General features: G+C 42.2%; 1 protein-coding gene across 2 annotated transcripts in view; it reads right to left on the bottom strand.

The window, feature by feature from the left end:
* The window catches only part of ADAMTS5 (ADAM metallopeptidase with thrombospondin type 1 motif 5), a 43,500-nt gene extending 23,062 nt beyond the window's left edge, over positions 1-20,438 (bottom strand). The window contains exons 1-3 of one of the 2 annotated variants that reach the window (XM_019662019.1): positions 20,269-20,438; positions 18,072-19,945; positions 6,833-6,965 (exon numbers count right to left, since the gene is read on the bottom strand). In XM_019662019.1, the coding sequence (XP_019517564.1) occupies positions 6,833-6,965; positions 18,072-19,178 (1,240 nt within the window). In that variant the 5' untranslated portion in view covers positions 19,179-19,945; positions 20,269-20,438. Of the gene's footprint in view, positions 1-6,832; positions 6,966-18,071; positions 20,134-20,268 lie in introns of those variants that run through there. The other variant, XM_019662018.1, reaches the window with a different exon arrangement.
* Between the last annotated feature and the right edge of the window lie 295 nt (positions 20,439-20,733).

Raw genomic sequence — 20,733 nt, 5'->3', positions numbered from 1 at the left:
AGGAAGAATTAGTATTTGTATTTGCAACCACTTATAATCAGTAGACATGCAGAAGACTGAAGAACAGTTTGTTTGCTTTAACTAAGTTAAGCAATCTTATTTACATTCATTACTCTCTTAGTGAATCTTTAGTTCTTGATTGATGTAATTGGAAATGTCTCCTCTAAAATCCCCAGTCAATTAGTGACCAAATACACTTGTGTAGTGGATGTGCTTGTTAATGGCATTTGTATTTATATACTAAAAAAGAGAAGTCAGAGTGAAATTTAGAAAACAATACAACTGTCTAATCTAGTATTTTCCCACATGATATGGACCTCAGAACTGTCTCTTGCTATTCAAAGCCACTAGTAAAAATCAAGGTGTAAATTGTAAGTGCTTTTGTAGAAATTACTGATTTCTTCTTAATAGATGTTAAATCACATCCTAAATACAACAGTCATGCTAATGAGTGCCCATCACACAAAGCAGCATGAGGAAGAAGTTTATTTCAATTAGGCTGAGGAAATGAATTTCATGATAAATTACATCAGAGCAAAGTCTATAGGGTAGGAGTCCTAGTTATATTTTTAGTTCAGAAATAACCAACAGTCACCTGATAATTTTTCTAGTATGATCATTGTCTTTTTAAATTGGCAAATGGGTGTCATTTTATTAAATAAATCTTACCTTTAATAGTCACAATATATTAGGTTGTCGGAAAAGTCATGATGTATTTTTTCTATGTTTTTTGTTGCAAAAATGTGTCATGACTTTTCCGACAACCCAATAGATTTCAAAATCATCTTGCCTCCCTAAATTCACAAGTGAATCTGGTGTTAGGAAATCGGAGATAATGTACACCCAGGTGAAGACACATTACTTTAAAGGAAAATGTTGGTTCAGCTTCTTCTTCAACTCAGGTATTACTGTACAACCAGGGTTGACTTACAACATTAACCTCAGGAAGGAAATTGGTTGTTTTCCTAAACTTTCGTCTGCAAATTAAATGGAATTTCAAGCTCTTGTCTCCTGGCCCCATAACTGACCAATGGACAAGGAGGCACAACACCACATCCTAAAAAATAATGTCACAAGAAGCTCTGTCATGCGTTTACTTAAGAAAGCACTGCTCAGATGAAGCATTGGTTTCGTAGTGAGGTCATGTTTTTATTTTGCCTAATTTTCCAGCTGGGATTATTGAGGTGCAAGAAAGTCTTGCGGGGGGGTTGAAAAAGTGAGTCAGTAGCTCACCTGGGATCAGAATCTAGAATCCTTGAGGAAGGGAACCAGGAGCTGCAATAACTGGATCACACCTGTCTATTCAAATGCAAATTCTTATGCAAAAGTGATAAAACTCTTAAACTTCCATTTCAAACCATTAAAGACCAATGGCAAATGTTGTATCAATTATGTGATTTGGCAGGAAGGAAACTAAACTTTTTTTCACCTGATAACTAGCTGTGTCAATATCCTTTGGAATCAAATTCAAGGTGTCTCCTTCAAAATGGAACGCTGGTGGTTGCCAAATGAGAGGGGGGTTGAGGGGTGGGGTGAAGGGGGTGAAGGGATTGGGAAGTACAAATTGGTGGTTGTAAAGTAGCCACGGGGATGTGGAGTGCAGCATGGGCGTCAATGGTGGGTGCTGGACTTGTGGGGGGCATTGCTTTGTGGATTGTATTGATGTGTGACCTCTGTACTAGGCACCTGAAACTATCAGTAGTATAAAATAACGTTGAATGTCAGCTGTGGTTGAAAAACCAATGGAATACCAACAAACAATTAGAGGATAGTATTATATCAAAATCTTGGGCTCAGGATCCAAGCGAATTGCGTTGGAATTTTAGCCCCAGCAGTATATTAGTTGTTGACCTTTGACAGGTTTATACATTTCTCTGGGTGTCAATTTCCTCCTGTCTGGGTGACCCATTACAAGTACTTATCTCATGGCATTTTGTAAGGGTTAAATGGTATAAAAGAGGCAAACTTAGGATATAAGCTTGACAATAGCTAATGCCCAGTGATGGTTCGCTAACTTGGTCGTTCTCACTGATATCTCAGGTTTGTTATACTGATGGGCATTCCTATCTCCAGTAGTTCTGAAAAAATTCGATATTCTTAGACGCTCTTGATTTGGGAGAGAAGGGGAAATCTTCTGATCATAAGAAGAAAAAAATCATGCAGTAAGTGTATGATATGTTTACTTTTTATGACACCTTCAACTGGTTGGGTTGCCATGCATGTGGCGGACAAGTTATAGGCCTTCCCTAAAGAAATATGAATTGGGATTTGATTACAAACAGTCAAACGAGGCAACACCTGGCACTCAACACTCAATCTCTCAATTCTGCTAGACATATAGGAAAGGCCTCTTCCCACCTTTCATCTGGGGGCCAAGAAAGACATAGTGTGGCATTGCTCCAAACTAGATAGAAAAAAATGCTCAGTCTGTGTTGATTAAAGCTATGGGTTTGGAAATAAATACCAAGTTTAATCCTAGCTTCCTTTCACTTCACATCTCACAGCCAGGCCTGACATCTGATTCTGTGCACTTGGCTTTGGTCTGTGGTGTTTCCAGGGCCTCTGCAGCTTTTCAAAACACGGCCTTGTTTAATCTAATCATCCATGGGAACATGGTCACACATACATCAGCACAACCAGAGAACTTGCTCTACCCACAGCAAAACACAGGCAGTCAGCTGCAGTGTCTCAGCCACTTCCTAAGTCTCCAGCTGAGTATTTGGCTCTGACTCTTTCAGTTGCCTGACTTTATAGCTTAGGAAGCATTTTGGAATCTTTCATGGTGAAGAGATTCACTTAGCGCGTTTTATAATTAACTACCATACAGCAAAGCTTCGGCAAGCTTGCAAATCATGGATTTCATTAGTCTAAATAAAATCAGACTGCTCCCCCTGCATATTAGAAGCTGGCCCAACATCAGTAAAATTATTATTTTGAAAAGCCATGTGTGCAGCAGGTGAAATCTTTATTATTTCACGCCGATAATAAAAGTTTGACAAGTTAAAAACATAAACTCAAAACGCCAACTTACAGTCACTTGAAACTTTCTACCATTCATATTTGGATTGTAAAGCGGCAGTAACCACATTCTTGCCTCCACTCAAGGCACAGGGATGGTGCCCGTGTTCTTGATAGTTTAAAGCAATTTTCATAAATGTCCTAATGCACAATGCAGTCAATGTTTTCATGCACATAACATAGAAAGGAGGAAAGCAAGTGATTACTGCCAATGGAGAGTCTATATGCATGAAAATCTATTTTCCAGAAGCCTGTATTGGCATCAGTTGCCTCTGTATCTCCAAAATCTAGCTCTTTTTTAGAACGAAGTAGCAGGAAAAGAGAATTGATCAGGTTTATATGCAGTACAGGAAAAGAGTCACTTTCTGGATTGTTTCCTTAACCCACTTCATTCTGACTTTAACGCTGTGGATAGAAAAGGTACCATAAGAGACTTTATCTTACTTGTTAATTCTCAAAACAGGACATTTATTAGATGGAGGCGGTAAAAGAACAAAGGAAATTTTGATTCAAATACAATGGCTGTATTTTCACTATGTATAAAAAGAGGAAGCAGTGGGGAATCCCATGAGAAACTTTAAGTCGGTTAATGGGTGTTATTCTTGACCAAATACATCTTTACAGCTTATAGAAGGGATGAAGTAGAAAAGTTATGGAAACAGCCAGGAAATTTTCTCCACAACTTATGTGTTGAGCACAGTAACATATGTACAGTCTGTGTGCATGAAGCAAGTTGTACATTTTGGAGTGGGCTCAAGCAAATTCAAAACCCTCCAGCAAAACCGAGGTTTCACAGCATCATTTTCATCACCATATGTGGCCTGTCTTTATCACCTCCAAATCTGGAAAGTAGGAAGCATCTAATAAAAGGGAGGGGAGAAAATCACATGAGAAGAGTGGAGCAGAATTAGAATCTGAGGGATGGTTAGCTTGCTGTATGGCTTCATGCAACAATCTAAAAATAAAGCACTGGAAATAGTTCTGCAAGAGGCATTACCAAGAACACACAGGCTGCAGAGGCAAGACTCTAATCATACACAGATGATTAGGAAATATTTTGTGAGGCTATCTTCTCTAAACTTCATAAGGCTCATACTTTATAACACGTGTTCACAATTTTTAGGCAAAAAGGTAAAATTAAAGAATAATAAAGCAATTAGAAAATAAAGTGAATGAAAGCCAGATCCACTTATGAGAGGGGAATTAAATCCATATTCCTCTATCCCCAGACCTCAAATTTCTCAGATTAGGCCATATGTAATACAAAGAGGGAAATTAAATAGGCAGACTGAATGGAGAATGAATTATAGAGTCTTCTAAAGAAGGAAGTAGAGCTGACTCAGTCAAGAAATTAAAGGAGGCTCAAGGTTGTAGTCATATAACAAAGATTCAGTTTGATTTTTCACCTAGAAACCTATGGTGAACACTGTTGTCTTGTAAAACTATATCCAGTTTTCTTGTACTATTAAGAAAAGTTCTTATTGTGTATATCTAGTTTGAATAACCATTTGTTGTCATCAGCATCTGGCTTCTTGCCTCTCTGACTGCTGCATCTGCCTGTGTAATCCAACACTTGGTTTAGGAATTCAGGAGGGCTGGGATAGGTGATGGTGAAAGGTCCTTCATTCCAGCCCAGTTGGGAGTCAGTGTAGCCCCTAAGAAGCTGCAGTTACTGCCACAGTGGTTCTCATACAAGGCAGCCTCCCATATGCTATCGATGTGTGAAAACGGATCACTGCAGGATGGAAGGAAGAAAGAGCCCTTCTTTCAAGGAATTTGTAAACTCTTCATTTGAAGATCAGGATTTAGGGCTCGTAAGATTACGCGTGGGTGAGACCACAATTCAACTCTCTTCCTTACTCCTCACCGTTTCTCTGCCTCCTCTGAGATGAGCCAGCCTCTGCATTCCCAGGGATTTAGAATCTTTCCTATAGGGCTTCTCTCTGAATAGTCGTGATTGATTACTGGTGTACTTTTACTCCGGTGTAAACCTTCTCTAATTACAATCCTCTTCAGTATTTGGACTATTCTCTCTTAGTTTCAGCTGCAGAATTGGAAGGTTGCCTTGGGCGGCTCTCACATTTCTCCCGATTACTCATTCATGAATATACATAGATAGGTAATAAATATTGATTAAGGACCTATATTAGGCTATAGTTTTAATTGGTTACTTTAATAGGCATGAGTGAGAGACAAATGAAGACATTATTCCATCCCTGAAACTCAAATGACATATTCTTCAAAACACTTTGAACTTTTCTCGAGCAGCACATCAGAGAGCCATGTGTCCTTATCAGTCTGCCTTACAGAAAAAAAAAGGATTCTTAGAGCATCTCAACCACTTGCCTGACATAGTGCACAGAATATGGAGATGCCGCTGAGACTTCATCGCAGATCTCTGGCTAGTTAAGCTAAAGATGCTCAATGAATAAGGTGTTAAATTGAATTATTATCAGAGATGCGGTGGAATAATTATTTATATAACATAAATACTTTGTTTTCTTTTCTGCTTAGATGGTAAAAAGAGTGTCAGTTAAGAAAATTAAAGTCATGACTAATATCTAAGAATTAAAATTTAACTACTGATTTCTATTTTACTGCTGCAATATACCGGTTTATGCAATTACACCTTTGATTTGAAGTTATTTGTACTCTGCAAAGGAAACATAGCAGGTAGAAATTGGTAACTTGTGAAATCTGCTTTGCCTACTAGGAATGTGAAAAAAACGTTTTAATTTCTTTTTAAAAATTATGGTTTTAGCTAAAAAAACTAAATCTATTAATAAAATAGAACAAACAATTATCAAAACTCAATAATTATTAAACCATATTTTGCCCCCTAAAGATGATGCTAAAAGGTGATACATACATTAAAAAAGTAAATGAACTATTTACTTAAAAAGCAAAACAGATGTCTATGTGAATATAAATAACAGATGGTATCCATAATCTCTTCAGTTTGGCTCTAAAAATAATTCCATGTAATAGACACTATTATTCCTATATTTCATACATGAAAACTGAGGCTTAGAGAGTTTAAGTAATAAGACCAATGTAACACAGCTAGAAAGTACTTCTGCAAGAAGTGAGCCCAGACATGTCTAATTCTAACAACTAATCTTAAATTCTAAACTAACTTCCCATCACCCTAGTAGCCTACCTAGGTCAGTGATTAGGAAACACATATTCCTAATTGCTGGGATAGCTTTCAACAATTAACTCAGTCCTAAACTTCTAGTGTTAGGATTTAGATGTAATTCTTATGACAAACAAATCAGGTAAGTAACATTTTTAAAACAAACCCTGTTGACCGTTAGGTTTGGTTTCATTTGGCTTGCTATTAAAAACTAGACAGGCATGTTTACCATAAGCTATTGATTACCAGTGACAGGAGCCGGCGGTTTATCACTAGCAAAGAAATAAAATGTGATAAATTCCTGTGCAAACTGCTTCGCCCAGGATGAGTCAATAGAGCCTTGAGTAACTTCTAAGAGGAAGATCACTGCATTCCAGAGTCAGCTGTGAGAAATTTCCCCTAAGAGTCATTTAAGGATCCTTAAAAGACAGCAGCAGTAGCGAATTTCTCTTAGGCCTTTAAGTGCCACGGTTATAAAGGAACCGTCTCCTGTATGCCTGACTTTGCCTTCCCTCTCCCTTATTAGTTAATCTTCAAAGTGCAAATATAAACAAATTCACCCCCCAATGGTGTATCTGAACCAGGAGAAATCTGGAATTAATTGCCAAATGCTTTGGTTCCTTTTGCAGCTGTTACAAGTGTTTGGTTTGGCGAGGGAAGAGAAAAGGCACTGCGTACCAATTTCGTGAGCCACAGTGAAAGCTGCGTGGAGGCCATCGTCTTCAATCACAGCACAGCTGCGCTCCGGAGAACATATGGTCCCAACGTCTGCCATTCCCAGGGTGTCACATGAATGATGCCCACATAAATCCTTCCCAGGAGAAAGAAAGAAATCATTAAAATCAATTTATAAACAGAAGGAGCCACTTCGTAGAGCCACTAGCTCACTGCAAAAGGCAACACTGGGGTATGTTTATGGTGTCACCTGTTCAGCTCTGGAAATGTTCCAAAGACAAACTAATGACATCGACTTTTCTAAGCTTCTCCGGATCCCAGAAGCACTAAAGGATGATGGGACTCAGTTGCATTTAAAAAAAAAGATGTCATAGAATTGTAGCTTGTTCACAATAACCCCAGAACCTTAACAAAGCTGTATCCCCTATATGCAAACACATGTGTCATGGATCACTTTCGCATATGGTCAGGCTTAGGGAAGTCTTAACATTCTGACCTAGATTCATGCTAACTTTATCAGGACGCCAGCCTAATAATTTATTTTCCATCACAGGGGCAAACTGAAACCACATATTTGTGGCAGAAAATAAATTTATCAGTAATTTGGATAGGAAACTAAATTGTAATCCCAGGGTCATTCCTCAAAAGATCGTCCCTTAATTGTCAACTTGAGTTGTAATTTCATAGGTTGTGTCTTCCTAAATTTATGCACTTGTATTTGTAGGATTTAGTGTGGTATTTCTCAACCTGGTCAATCCTCAGAAAATACATGTAATGTATTGTGTTTATATAATTGAGTGTATGCATTTTTCTGGTGAGAAGTTTCATTTTAATAGATGCTGAAAGAGGAATGTGATCATACCCCAGTAATGGTTAAAAATTATAGGATTAGATGAAAGAGACAGCAACAAGACACTTTAAAATTGTGAAGCATCAAGAAAAAATATGAGCCAAAATTTTTGATATCGTAGTTTATAATGTTAAACTTTCCCTTAAATGCTATTTGAGTGTTAAAGGACATTACAATGACTTGTGTTTGACAAAACTGTTTTCAATGAAAATTGACAGTGTGTACATTTATATCCAAAAAAGCAAGATAGTTTTCTATTAAGCCATAAGTAAATAATTATAGAATGAAAAGATTTAAAAAAATAATAATTACTATAAAAGATGATGATTTACTAGTTGAAATAATATGTGTTGTGTCTACTGCAGCTGTCATCTTTGTATCTCCAACTACACAATGTCTGGCTTATGATAGGAACTCAACAAACATCTGCTTAATTCAGATGAATTGTGACATACGGTAAGATGCAATGTAGACCTCCCACACCTTTAATATTCTACATACTAGCAAGACATCAACGGGCTTCAGGAAACCAGCACAAGATATTATTACTACATAATTAATTGCACCTACTCATTGTCAAGATACTTTTCTAACTCTTCCCTATTTTGCTGCATAAAAAATCAACCAAGGTGAAAAATATTTACAGGATAATGTCCTATGATCTTTTTAGTACATTTTCAGGTTCTTATTGTGCGCTGTGTATCATGAGACTCCAGCTGTGATGAATTACACTGTGGCTGCCATGTTTTTATAGCTTCAGACAGTGGAAATCTCAGCCAAGGAGCCTTGGTGAATCAAGTCACCAAACCAACAATAGCCTACCAAAGTTTCTCGTGTGTTCTTATATATCATCCCGTGGGATCTCAAATTACAGCTGCTGAGAATAAATTAGTAGTTTGTAAAATTGAAATTGGAACACACTTCTGCATAATAATCAGTCTTTGAGATAATCATATAGTACAATACATTTTTTAATCCATTTCTCCCCCTAACCATTTTTTTTAGTTGCTTTAAGACCAAAGACCCAGGTCATGGTTTAAGTGAATTGCTAGACACTCGAAGTTATTTCTGCACACACATATTTTGTAAACCAAGGCTTATGTTCATCTTCACAATTCAGGGTTTGTTATCTTTGACTAATAAAATCCAAGAATTGTTTCCCCTTCTTACTCCTTATTTTATTAATAAACTTGGATGAAGAACCACAGCAAATGGAAATGGCCTTTCTGTTCTGAATGAAGTATAAGCTGGATTTTTAACATCGCTGTATTTACTGGTAATCAATTGCTCACTAGAGGCCATCAATCCTCCTTGTCATCCTTGAATTGCATTAAGTGCATTTGGCCCTTGGCCATGGACATGCGTGCATATGACAAAATTATGAACAGATCAGTTATGTTTTTTAACACACTGATTAAACCCCGTGACTACATAGCCACACTGTATATTTCTGTAACTATCATTATGTAAATTGGCAACCTTTCCATTGAATTCACACAATTTCAAACATTGTGGCACAGTTATGGTTTCATCCCCAGGATTAACAATAAATGCCTGTATTTCTTTGCGATCCAATGTTCATTCTGATGTATTAAATTCAACTTGTGTATCAAATTATTAGGAATACAGTACATGATACTCATGTCTATTTTTTGTGGTGATTTATAACATTTACAGATGCAAGCTTTATTTGAAGTTTATAGGAATTATTATTATTATTATTATTATTATTATTATTATTATTTAGGGTAGGATTAAGAATACTATGGGGCAATAGTATCTATTGTCTATCTATCTATCTATCTATCTATCATCTATCTATCTACCTATCTCATCATCCATCTGGGTCTGGAGGCAGGGGATTCTAAAGAAATGTGAATCACATACAGTAGTCACATCGATGTGAATGAATTAAAAGTATTGACAAGGACTTTTATGTTTGGAAAGTGTAAATCTGCAGGTAACTTATATATTCATTATGTTAAAGATGGTTCTTTTCATGCAGGATCAATATCTTATCACCATGGTGTAGATGGTAATGCGATGGAAGATTTAGTAAAATGTGAGAGTTGCAAGAACATGCAGATTTGACCAGTGGGTTTGTGGTGTGTTGGCCAGGAGACATGACTGGGACATTGTATCTAACTTAAAAGTAGAGCCGAGATGGTCATCAAGAACAATGAAGATCAGACAGGGAAGTCGCTGACGTGGTGACCATTCACCAGGTTTGGCCACTGAAAGGATTATGAATGTGGCAATACCTATGATTTATCATGGAATTCAGAAGGACTAATCGTATGCCCAACCTATGCTTGCAGTTGGAGTTGGGGGCAGGGAGCTAGCCAAGTATGCTACCTTGAGAAGCAGATGCCAAGATGTAACTTGGAGAATCCTAGGGATCGGCACTGGGTGGGGAAAATGGGCCAAGCAGATGCGAATGTGCAAAGAGAACTGAACAACAGGAGTTGTAAGATTTCTAGCCTTGCCTGGGAGGTGGGTCTCTGATGCAACATAAATGTGTTGTGGGAAAAGCTAAAAGGAAACACATGCTGATAAGAGCAGATATCGTGACAACTGTAGTTACAGTAGTCAAGATTAAGGAAGAATACCTCATACAGGAGAATCTGGAGTTAAATCACAACAATTCCTGTTTCTATAGATATTACCACCTGGTAAGGACAAGCATGAAGCTCAAGGGAAGAACATAGAAGATGGTTTAACCAGCCTCGGATGCCTAGTTATCTGTCTACCAATGCCTATGAAGAGTGATTAGAGATAGAAGAATATTTCTGGCATAAAGCATATTTCAGTCATAAGTATTACACAAATATACACTTATACAGTATAATTCATATTTGTCCTGTGGATCTGATTCTTGAGGTGTCATTTGGCTTTCTGGCTACCTATCCAGCAACCCCTAATAAAAAAGGTCTTGATTTGGATCTCAGTAGAGACTATATTAATTGGGTCTGTTAGCCCGACCATTACAATATCCCATGTTACACAATCTCTACCCACGCTTCTGAATACAACTAAGTGATACCAGGCATACAGAGCCCGACTGGATTAGGGGCCAAGAGATCCAAGGGCATTCATGCCTAAGACAATGATTGTGTGCCCACAATCTGCCAGACACCATGCTAAATGCTGACAAGTAGTAAATCAATAAAAGAAGATCCAGTCCTGGCCCTTAAGAAACATTAGGATCTAGGGCCGGCCGAGTGGCTCAGTTGGTTAAGAGCTCGCTCAAGAGTTTGAGCTCTGAGCAACAGCGGTTCGAGTCCAGCCCAAGCTGAGTAGCCGCTGAGCTGCCAATAGGTAGCAGGATGGCTCAGCTAAAAAAAAAANCGCTGAGCTGCCAATAGGTAGCAGGATGGCTCAGCTAAAAAAAAAAAAAAAGAAAAGAAACATTAGGATCTAGTGAGCAAAACAGATATGCTCTGAGGGGAGCAGATCACAACGTGCTGCTATGAACAGATTGTTGAGGGAATGCAGAAGAGGAATGGATGAGCTCCCCTTGGGGAAACCAAGAAAGGTGACTGGAAGGAGGTAACTGGATCTTGAGGCATGAACAGAAGTCTGACAGGCTTAGAGGAAGGGTATTCTAACAAGGAAAGATTGGTGAATACATAGGGGTGGTAGGAGGCAGGGTCTGTTTGGGGAATGACAAGAAGTTTGTTGTGGCAGGAGTACACAGGATTTGTTAGGTGCTGGGCACTCAGGGAAAGCTGGAAAGATAGTGGAAAGAAAGCTGGGCCCAGGGTTCCAACACAGGAATCTTTCTCTGAATGTGAGGCGAGAAGAAGGGGAAGAAGAGATGGAGCAAGTTGGGGATTGAGGGGAACAAAAACTTGGAGGAGTCATTTTGGCGAACGGGCATGGAAGCTGATTAGAGACAACAAGTGGAAGGTGGATTGCTCTTAATTCTAACTCCATTCGTAAAATCATTATGTAAATGATTGATATGCTTTGAGACAAAGTTCCATCATCATTAACACCAGGAGTTCAGACCAGGTGATCCTAACAGCTTTCTAGCTATTAAATGAAAGCACTCCAAAATTTATAGATGGAGACATTAAAGCTCAGGGGCAATAGGTGTCCAAAGTCACAAATTTGAGACTGGGGACCTGAAATTCAAACCTATATCCAAAAACTCAAGTTCCTGAACTTACTTCACCACGGTACTGTTAAATCATTACCTATGTTATTCTTGACATCACTGTTATCTTTTACATCCATAAACTGTGACCGGTCAAGCAAATTCCTTTTTTGCAACAAATAATGCAGCATGGTCTTTATCTCTATGGTGTGTTTGGTATAACTCGATAATTTAGAGGCATACTAACTATACAAAATGCACTAAGAAAGATGTTCCTTCCAGAACACAAGAAAATGGAAGTGCTGGATAAGAAACCTGGTGACATCATTAACTTGCCTCCTTCGCCTACCACATCTGATTGGTCCCTGTAAGTCACTGACTCCATCTACCAAATGGCTCATGTAGCTTTCCTCTATTTCTTATTCATTGTCTTATTCTTTCCTCACTGGACTGTCACCCAAGGCTTCAAACTTGTCCCTTTGTCTTTTGTAACTTCCCTACCTATATGCTGCCATTGGTTACCTTCTTAGAGCCCAGGTCTCATAAGATTCCTCAATCCCTTTAAAATTTAAAAGACGCACCAACCTTAGCCCGGCATTCAACCTTGCACCATGCAACCCAAGCTGCTTGTTGGCCTCTACCTCACCTTCATGGTCCACCTGTCCATTATTTCCTGCATATCTCACCAACATTTTTGGCCCTAACCATAGCCCAAATATTCCTTCTGCTAGAAAGGATTGAAAGGATTAATTCACTCACATCTACCTCATTTTAACATTTCTTGATTCAGTCCCTGCATCTCAATTTCTAAAGTTAGTGCTTTCCTGAGACCATCTCAAATCTCCTCTTGAAGATTACCAAAATCGTTGGCAAAAGCTCCCCCTGGACCCAGGAACAACTACTTAGGCCAGAGGGCTCATTCCAGAACACACCTCCGGCCACTGCTGCTTTCTTTCTGTAAATTCCCACTGAAGTTATTTTATAATTTAAACTTTGTAGTATGGTGCTATGGACTGACTTGGGTTCCCCACGAAATTCATATGTTGAAGCTTTACTCCCTAAAATGACTGTATATGGAGACAGGGCCCTTAAGGAGGTCATTAAGAAAGAAGGTAATTGAGAATCAAGGTTAAATGATATAAGGGTGGGGCCCTGATCCAATAAGATTAGTATCCTACAGGAAGAGGCACTAGAGCTCTTTCTCACTCTCCCTCCTTCTGTCTCTCAGCCTCTCCCTTCACCCATCCCCTCATCCCCGAGTCCACTGAGGAAAGGCCATGTGAGCACACAGCGAGAAGGTAGAGTTTACAAGCCAGGAAGAGATCGCTCACCAGAAAGTAAATAGGCTGGAACCTTGATCTTGGACTTCCCAGCCTCCAGGACTGTGAGCAAATATATTTCTCTTGTTTAAGCCACCCAGTCTATGGCATTCTGTTTTGGCAGCCTGAGCAGACTAATACACGTGGCGTACAATTTCTTCTCTAATTTGGTTGCTATCATCTCCTCTAGACTAATCTATCACCCTTCCACTCTGATATTGTCTATCCTATCACATCTACCCCCTCCATTTCACAGAATCACCATGCTGCCTCTGGGCCATTGCACATGATAGTTTGGTGTCTCTGCAAAACCTGTCTTCTCCTTATGGGTCTGGCTAAGTCCTCCTCTTTCTTCCAAATTGAACTTAAATGGGTTAGGCAACCTTCTTTTGTGCTTGGATAACATCTAATGACCACGTCCATCATAAAAGTCATCATTCCGTACAGCAATTACCCATTTCCTTGTCTGTTTCCTGGAACAGATTCTTAGAAAAGGGACCACTTTTTAAATCCACCTCTGCCTATTAGGAACATATTGAATGTCTGAGTGAATTAATTATAATTTTAGAGAGCACGAGACTTAGACCAGCCTACTTTCTCTGCCACTTGCCAGCTGTTGCTCTGAGAAGATTATCTCTATTTCTCTTTGAATGGATGTCCTTACCTGTCAACTTATGACAATGATACTTTGGTTGCAGATGGTTGAAAGGATTCACTGTAAAATGATTTATGATGAGAGATAGTATATTAAAAATGCTCAATAAAAAAGCTGGCTGATTCTAAATAAAATCTGCCCATCCTTCAAGGGCCAATTCAATTCTACATTTGCAATGAAGCCTGTATAAAGATCCTTAGGCAGAATTGATTGTTCCCTCTCCTCTCCTTTGGCAGACTTTGTTTATAGCTCGGTTACATCATTTATCCGAGTTTCCCTAACATTAGTGTGACTTATATACATGTTTGAGCTTCCTCTCCCATGATGATAAGTCTTGGTGGACAGGGACCAGGTATTTTCCATCTGGCTGCCTTCAACACCTAATTGAGTGCCTCGCACATAGAAAGCACTATTGGCATGTGTTGACGTGAGAAAGACAATCATGAAATACGTTCTGAGTAGTGTGCTATATTGTCTCTAATAGACTTCAGATTTTTCAGAATATTCTTCACAGTTTATTTTTTCACTGTGATATAATTGAATTATAGCATTATATGAGTTTCAGGTATACAACATAATGTATCATGTCTGTATCATGAAATGATTACCGCAGTAAGTGTAGTTAACATCCATCATGACACATAGGTACAGATTTTTTTTCTTGTAATAAAAACTTTTAAGATTTACTCTCTTAGCAACTTTCAATTCACCAAGCATTTTTAAAATGTCAACTAGAGCTGATTCATCTGCTTCTGGTATTCCCATTTCTGAGTTATTTCGCCTTCTATTGATTGCAGTTGACCTATAGGCTATGAATCCTTTGCTAAAGTTTCACTTTTGACTTTAAATGGAATTTGAACTCAAATATGCAATTGAATGTGTCAATCCAGTCAGCAAGCAGATAAGAAAAAGCACATCCTTCTCCCTCCTCCAAGCTTCTGATCTCCCTCTGGGGCCCCCTATTGTTGGAATCTAACAAGGAACCAGCTTGTAAAGGAGAAATGCTATCTGTGGAGTCCTCAAAATGGCATTGTAAGGCACTGCATAAAGAGAGATGTTAGCGGGAAGACAACTGCCTATTAACTGGCATGCTGATAATTAATGAAACTGAATGAGCCGTTTATATTGCATAGTCTCATAGCTGGTTCAGTTTCAATCCAATGTTTTCAATCCATGAAGGAGTGAAACATTTGATGTTGTGTAGGGGCAAGGGATGTTAAACATTTGACAGTTTTGTTATCAAGCTGGTAGGGCTTTTGTTTCTAAAAGAGCACATGGTCTCCAAAATGGGTTTAGGGGTTTGTCTTTAAAGAAACTACTTTAAAATAAAAGAGGATGCCAGGAACAAGGAAAGAATTCTGGAAAGCAACATTAAATCCTGGGGAGATTGGATTTCTACTGTTTGATGGCAAAAGGGGTGTGAATTCCAGCATAAGTGCCATTCCAGAATAAAAAATGGCTCTTATGCCAGAAAATCGACTGGTGCTAAAGTTTCTCTAATTAGAACAGGGCTGAGTGCTGGGGTACAACCTTGACAGTGAAGTGTGTTAGATTGATAAATGAATTACTAGCAAGATTCTGCTGACTCCCAGACACAACGTTCAAGGTGGCCCCGGCTAGTAAACAGGAGTGGAAAACATATCCTCACACATTTGCTTCATGCCTGAAAAATAAGCAATTTAGGAGAAAACATCTGGACACACAATTGGAACAGTTCTCAGAGCCCATCAAAACATGGATTTCATGGCTTAGCGTCTGGCTGCTAAGCAACGCATTTCTTACATCAAAACAGAGTTGTAAAAGTAGGATCCTGGTGCCAACTCTGGGTATTTCTCATTGAAAAAAAAAATAGCCATGAAAGTTTCTCTTTAGGTCTTAAGAGATCTACTTTCCATGGGCTAGAAGAGCTCAGATAATTTCTCTTCTCGCCTTCTTGTTTTCCACATTCTGAAGTATTAGGTGGAGATTAACTTTACATGCTGAAGTGCTCTCCAATGAATGCTGCATAAAGTCTTGTAATATTTTCCTCAGCCCCTGAATTAATAGCACTCTTTTAAATTAGGTGCATATATTCATAACACACATGCTTTTCAAATATTTGGTTCTCACCGAGTCCGATGTACATTCCAGAGGGCTAGCCACACACTAAATGAGAATTGCTCTACAAAAAGTGTGCTTCTGCTTGGCAAGGCGATCAGGGAGGAACCATGTAAAATACTTTCCATGTGCACACTCACTTGAAAAAAATGAATGTAATTATAATACTTCTTAAAATTAAGATAGATCATTAATTTATTTCTCCCTGGCTCTTATCTATTTAAAATACACTGATACGGTTCAGAGCTTGGAAAATAGGAATTATTACCCACCCAAACAAAAAACAAATCCAGAAAAAGCAACAGACAAATAATTTAGAATCACTGACTAGTTTTCCTTTTTTTCTGGGAAGCAATTAGGAAAATTGTGGGGCAGGAGGTAAGAAGTAATGGAGTCTTCTATTAGTTTTTATTTATCTTAAAAGTTATGGAATATGCGTTTGTATTCAAAAATGAAAGTGAACTATTAAAATGTACTCTTTGGAGCAGTATGCCTACAAAAATATTTTTTCCTCTGTCTTTGGAGAACTTCCTTCCATAAACTCTGTGAAGCCTCCTTCTTGGCAGCCTCTTGTGATGTAGCAAAGCAAGAAATCCAGACATGGAAAGTTGCTCCCCGCCCCCCCCCCCAAATAAAAAGACCTTGGAAACCAAGTAAGAAAGCAATAGTTTTACAAGAGAGCATCACTTCATATTGGAACCTGCAAATTGAATGTTCTTCCATTTCAAAGGTTTATGTTGTGCAGAGAAATTAAAGGATGGCTTCCAAGAGATCACTTAATGAGGAGAAAGATTTCACATGGTACACAGCCCCATGTCCTGCCCGGCTCTCCCTAAACTGCTGCCCCCCCCCCCCCCCGGTGTTATTGTTTACATGTGGTTTACATTGATGTACACCCCGTGAACCACAAATGTTTCTCCACCCCAAATTTATCAACACTTTCCCTTCACCCCAGGGTGTCTGAGTAAAAACAGGAGAATTAGGTAGTGGAGCTGAGTGGCTCGGAAACCTCCAGCAAGCCATCATTGAATTTCCTGTCCTTGCTCAGGTTACTCCATTTCATACCACGATTTTGAATATTTCAAAGTTTCTAGTCCTTCAGCTATGCTAGATGGATCTCCAACACTTAACGAATGAGCTTTAAAAGTTGATTCTTACCAGGCATCTGAGAGGCATGACTTAAAACTGCCAATCAGAATAGAGTTGTGAAAACTGTGGACAGAGCTCTGAGCAACCCAGGCTCAAACCCAGCCCAGACTTTGTGTCTGAATGTCACACTTAGGTGGTGGTTTAATGATTGTGCACATAGATACTCTGTTCCTCCCCGAACCTCTGGGTCTATAAAGGTCAGTTTCTTCCCCTTCCTGTAACCATCTTTAAAAGAGGAAATCCTGGGAAAACATTCTTCCTCATGCCTTGCCATTTTGCCCAGATCTTTCCACACTGGGGCTTCAGAAACATGCATCCAAAACCCAAAAATGTAAGCTGGATGTGACCTTTCACTGGCAGCTGCAGAGGAGAGGGCAGTGCTTGTGGTGCCCTGGGTAACTAGGTAAGAAGTTACTAAGAAACCTCACAAGATTGGGTTTCTCTGTCCCCCTCCCCCTCCCTCCTCCTTCCTTCCCACATTCCTTCCTTCACAGGAAGGGGATTCCACCAAGGTAGACATGTAAGAACTTCATTAGAAAGCCAGAATGAAAAAATAGTCCTTTCTTCAGAAAAGTCTTCTTTCAACTTAATATAGGCGAGGTTTAAGTAAGAAGGTATGGGCATTTACAAAGGAAGGTCATAGATAAAAGTGACTACAACGGACCAACCATCAAGCTCTTTCCATTAAGGACAAATTTCCATTTTGGGGCTCACTGGGAAGTAGAAGACCACTGATTCCAAAGGCAAACTTGCTTTCCCCTTTTCCCATTTAGTATCTACACTTTCCCCAAGCATTCTGGTCCCTTCTACCATATGTATGCATGGACAACACCAGACCCCAGACTAGAGACGTCCTGCCTGATTGACTGACTGATTATCTAAGCGGGTCTGCTTCTTTAAGGAGGGGATTGCTGCTAGGGCTACTCTCAATACAGGACCCAAGTTGGAGGCTGGCTGGGTTTCCTGCAAGAAGCAGTTAAGCCTATTCATAGTGACAGGTGGTTTGTGGGAGAAGCAAGGCCGTCAGTAAGGCTGTCCCTTTTGCTTGGACCACCCTCCCAGGTTGCACCTACCTCTCGAGTAAACAGGATGGCTGCATCGTAGTGCTCGTCATGGTCATCCCCCAGCTGGTTGTGCTGGTGCTGCCACTTGCAAAAGTTCTTGAGAGTGGTGGCTGCGTTCTTGCTCACCTCCAGGCTCTTGTCCTTGTCGCCCAGCACCACCACCTTCACTACGGCCAGACGGATGTGGTTCTCGATGCTGGCGTGGCTGTACAGCCGGTTGGCGATGGATGCTAGGGTCAGCAGGTAATGCTGCAGGCCCCGGCCATACATCTGCGCCATGGACGCGTCAGCCACCAGAAGCAGCTCCACCTGGCGGGCCCGGGAGATGGAGCGGCGCCGCCGCCGCCACCACGTCTGTGCTCCCTGGCCCCCGTGGTTCGAGGGAGCCGACTGGTCCAGGAATTGCGGGGCGAGCGTCCAGCGTCGGTCCGGGCTGCTATGCGGAGGGGGGCGCTCAGGCGGCCCTGGCGGAGACGCTGGGGTCTCGCAGCTGGTGCGCGGCGGCAGGGCCTCAAAGCTGAAGCCCTCACGTGTGTAGGCGTGCAGGACCCGAGCTGACCCGTCTCCGTACACGCGCCCAGCCTCTGCCTCCGCCCAGGGCGCGCGCAGTAGTGGCTTCAGGGTGTAGCGCGCGTGCTTGACCGCGAAGAAGCCGTCGAGACCACCGCAGAGGTCAAAGACAGCCAGGGAGCGCGGGCTGCCGTCCACCGTGCCTCGGTAGAAGCAGTGGCCCCGGTGGCGTCGGGTTGCGCTCCGCCCGTCTCCTGCGGGCACAAAGCCAGCGGCAGCCACCGAGCCATCCCGCTCCAAGTCAAGGAGGAATCTCCGGCCCCCCGCATACACTAGGTAGCCCACCTTGCCGCCGCCCGAGTAGATCTGGTCGATGTTCTGTACGAGCCCGCCGCTGCTGCGCTGCGGCTCCAGGGTGTGCGGGTGGCCCGGAGGCTCGGTCTGCTCCTGCGCCTCCTCCCGCTGCCGCCGGCGGGGCTGGGCGGCCGCTGCAGCAGTCCGTGGCTGCCCGGCTTTATCCTGGGCAGGTGCCGCGGCGGAGCCGGCGGCGACCAGGGGCAGGCGGAGCGCGCACAGCATCAGCAGGGACGCCCACCGGAGCAGCATAGTGCGCTGCCCGCGGGGAGGGGCTGCGCGGCGGGGACTTTATGGGTATTCGTTATTCGCTATGGAAGTTACCGGGGAGGGAGGTAGGGGCACACACACACACACACACACACACACACACACACACACACACACACACACACACACACACGCTTGCAAGTTGAGTCAAGTGTCGGAGGGAGGGAGACCCGGCAGCAGTGCCAGCCCGTCCGAGCCACGGTGCCAGCGTGCGAACTTTTCTTTGTTGGTTTGGAAAATGTTTGGATTCGTGCTCCGGAAAGACGGGGGGGAAAAAAAATTACAGAAAAGCCGGGCTGTGGAGAATCAGTAAATATAAGGAAAGGGGAAAAACCCAAATCCACCCCAAATGCAGCCACTGTCGCTGCACCAAGAAAAGTAAGGAAGGTGCCGCGCACCAGGCGGGCAACTGGTGCGCGCTGCCTCCCGCCCCCTTGCTGCCCGGGACCCGCCGGCAGCCGGGGTTACAAGCTCCGGAGCCCACTTCCTTTCTTATTTTGTGGGTTTCCTTGACTCCTCTGGAACCAGGCGAAAGGAAAGAAAGAGAGGGGGAAACTCCATAAAAATTAAAACAAAAACACAAGGGTCAGCCTGCAGCAAGCCAGTGAAGCGGCGCGTCCGTGTCCCTTCGGATGCAATGCCTTCCTGCCCGCGGTCATCCCCAGTCGGCCGCTGCGAGCGCGGAGAGCAGCGCGAGCGCTGTGAAGATGCGAGGAGGTGGAACAATGAATTTATAGCGGCATGCCATCCTGCAATGGCAATTTCAACAATTCGTCACTGCAAGCTGCCTCTTAAAGGGAGAGCTTCCCCCACCACTCCCACCCTTCCCCGTCCGCGCCTAATCAGATGGGGGAGGGCGGGCGAGGGGGGTGATCGAGGAAAGGCAGACCGGGAAGGAGGAAGGGACCCGGCGAGGTGGAAGGAGGGACGTGGGAGGGAGCTAGGGCGAGAGGGGAAAAAAAGTATTTGGGTAAGAAAAACAGAAGATTTCCTTGGCCTCATTTAAAGCCACAGCGGCTCCGGGTTCGTCTGATATTTCACAACGAATCGGGGTTGGCTAACCTCGGCTTACCTCATCTCCTGAAGGGGGTGTTTGGTGTGTTTTTAAAGTTACTTAGACATTTCAAGTCGCTCCCTGTCTCCTTGTCTCCTGCTTTTCTTTCCCTCCGTAGGAACTTTCCTGCCTCGAATTTTTCCCCTGTGCATGGCCGCGCACTTCGGCCTCGCAGACCTTGCCACTCCATCCACCCACCAGCCAAGTGCTTTCTGCGTCCCCTGCGCCCCCTGCGCCCCGCGTTCCTCTCGCCTCCTCCCAGCCGCCCCGGTCCCGAGTTTCCTTCCTCCCCATTCCTCGGTTTGCGCGCTTCGATGGATGTTCGCCGGGTTAGGGCTCCGGGTGACTAACTTCTCCCAGCCACCAGCAGAGGGGCCGGGCGGCCACAGAGCTCAGCGGCTTCCTGGCGCGTCGCGGCGCCCTGAGTGTTTCTGTGCCCCCGGCAGGGCCGCCGCGGGCCTGGGAACTTCGCGCCTTTGTGTT

This window comes from Hipposideros armiger, unplaced genomic scaffold (assembly GCF_001890085.2).
Source record: "Hipposideros armiger isolate ML-2016 unplaced genomic scaffold, ASM189008v1 scaffold_363, whole genome shotgun sequence".
NCBI lineage: Eukaryota > Metazoa > Chordata > Mammalia > Chiroptera > Hipposideridae > Hipposideros > Hipposideros armiger.
The sequence above is the reverse complement of the archived record's forward strand: the minus strand, read 5'-3'. Positions and strand labels throughout refer to the sequence as shown.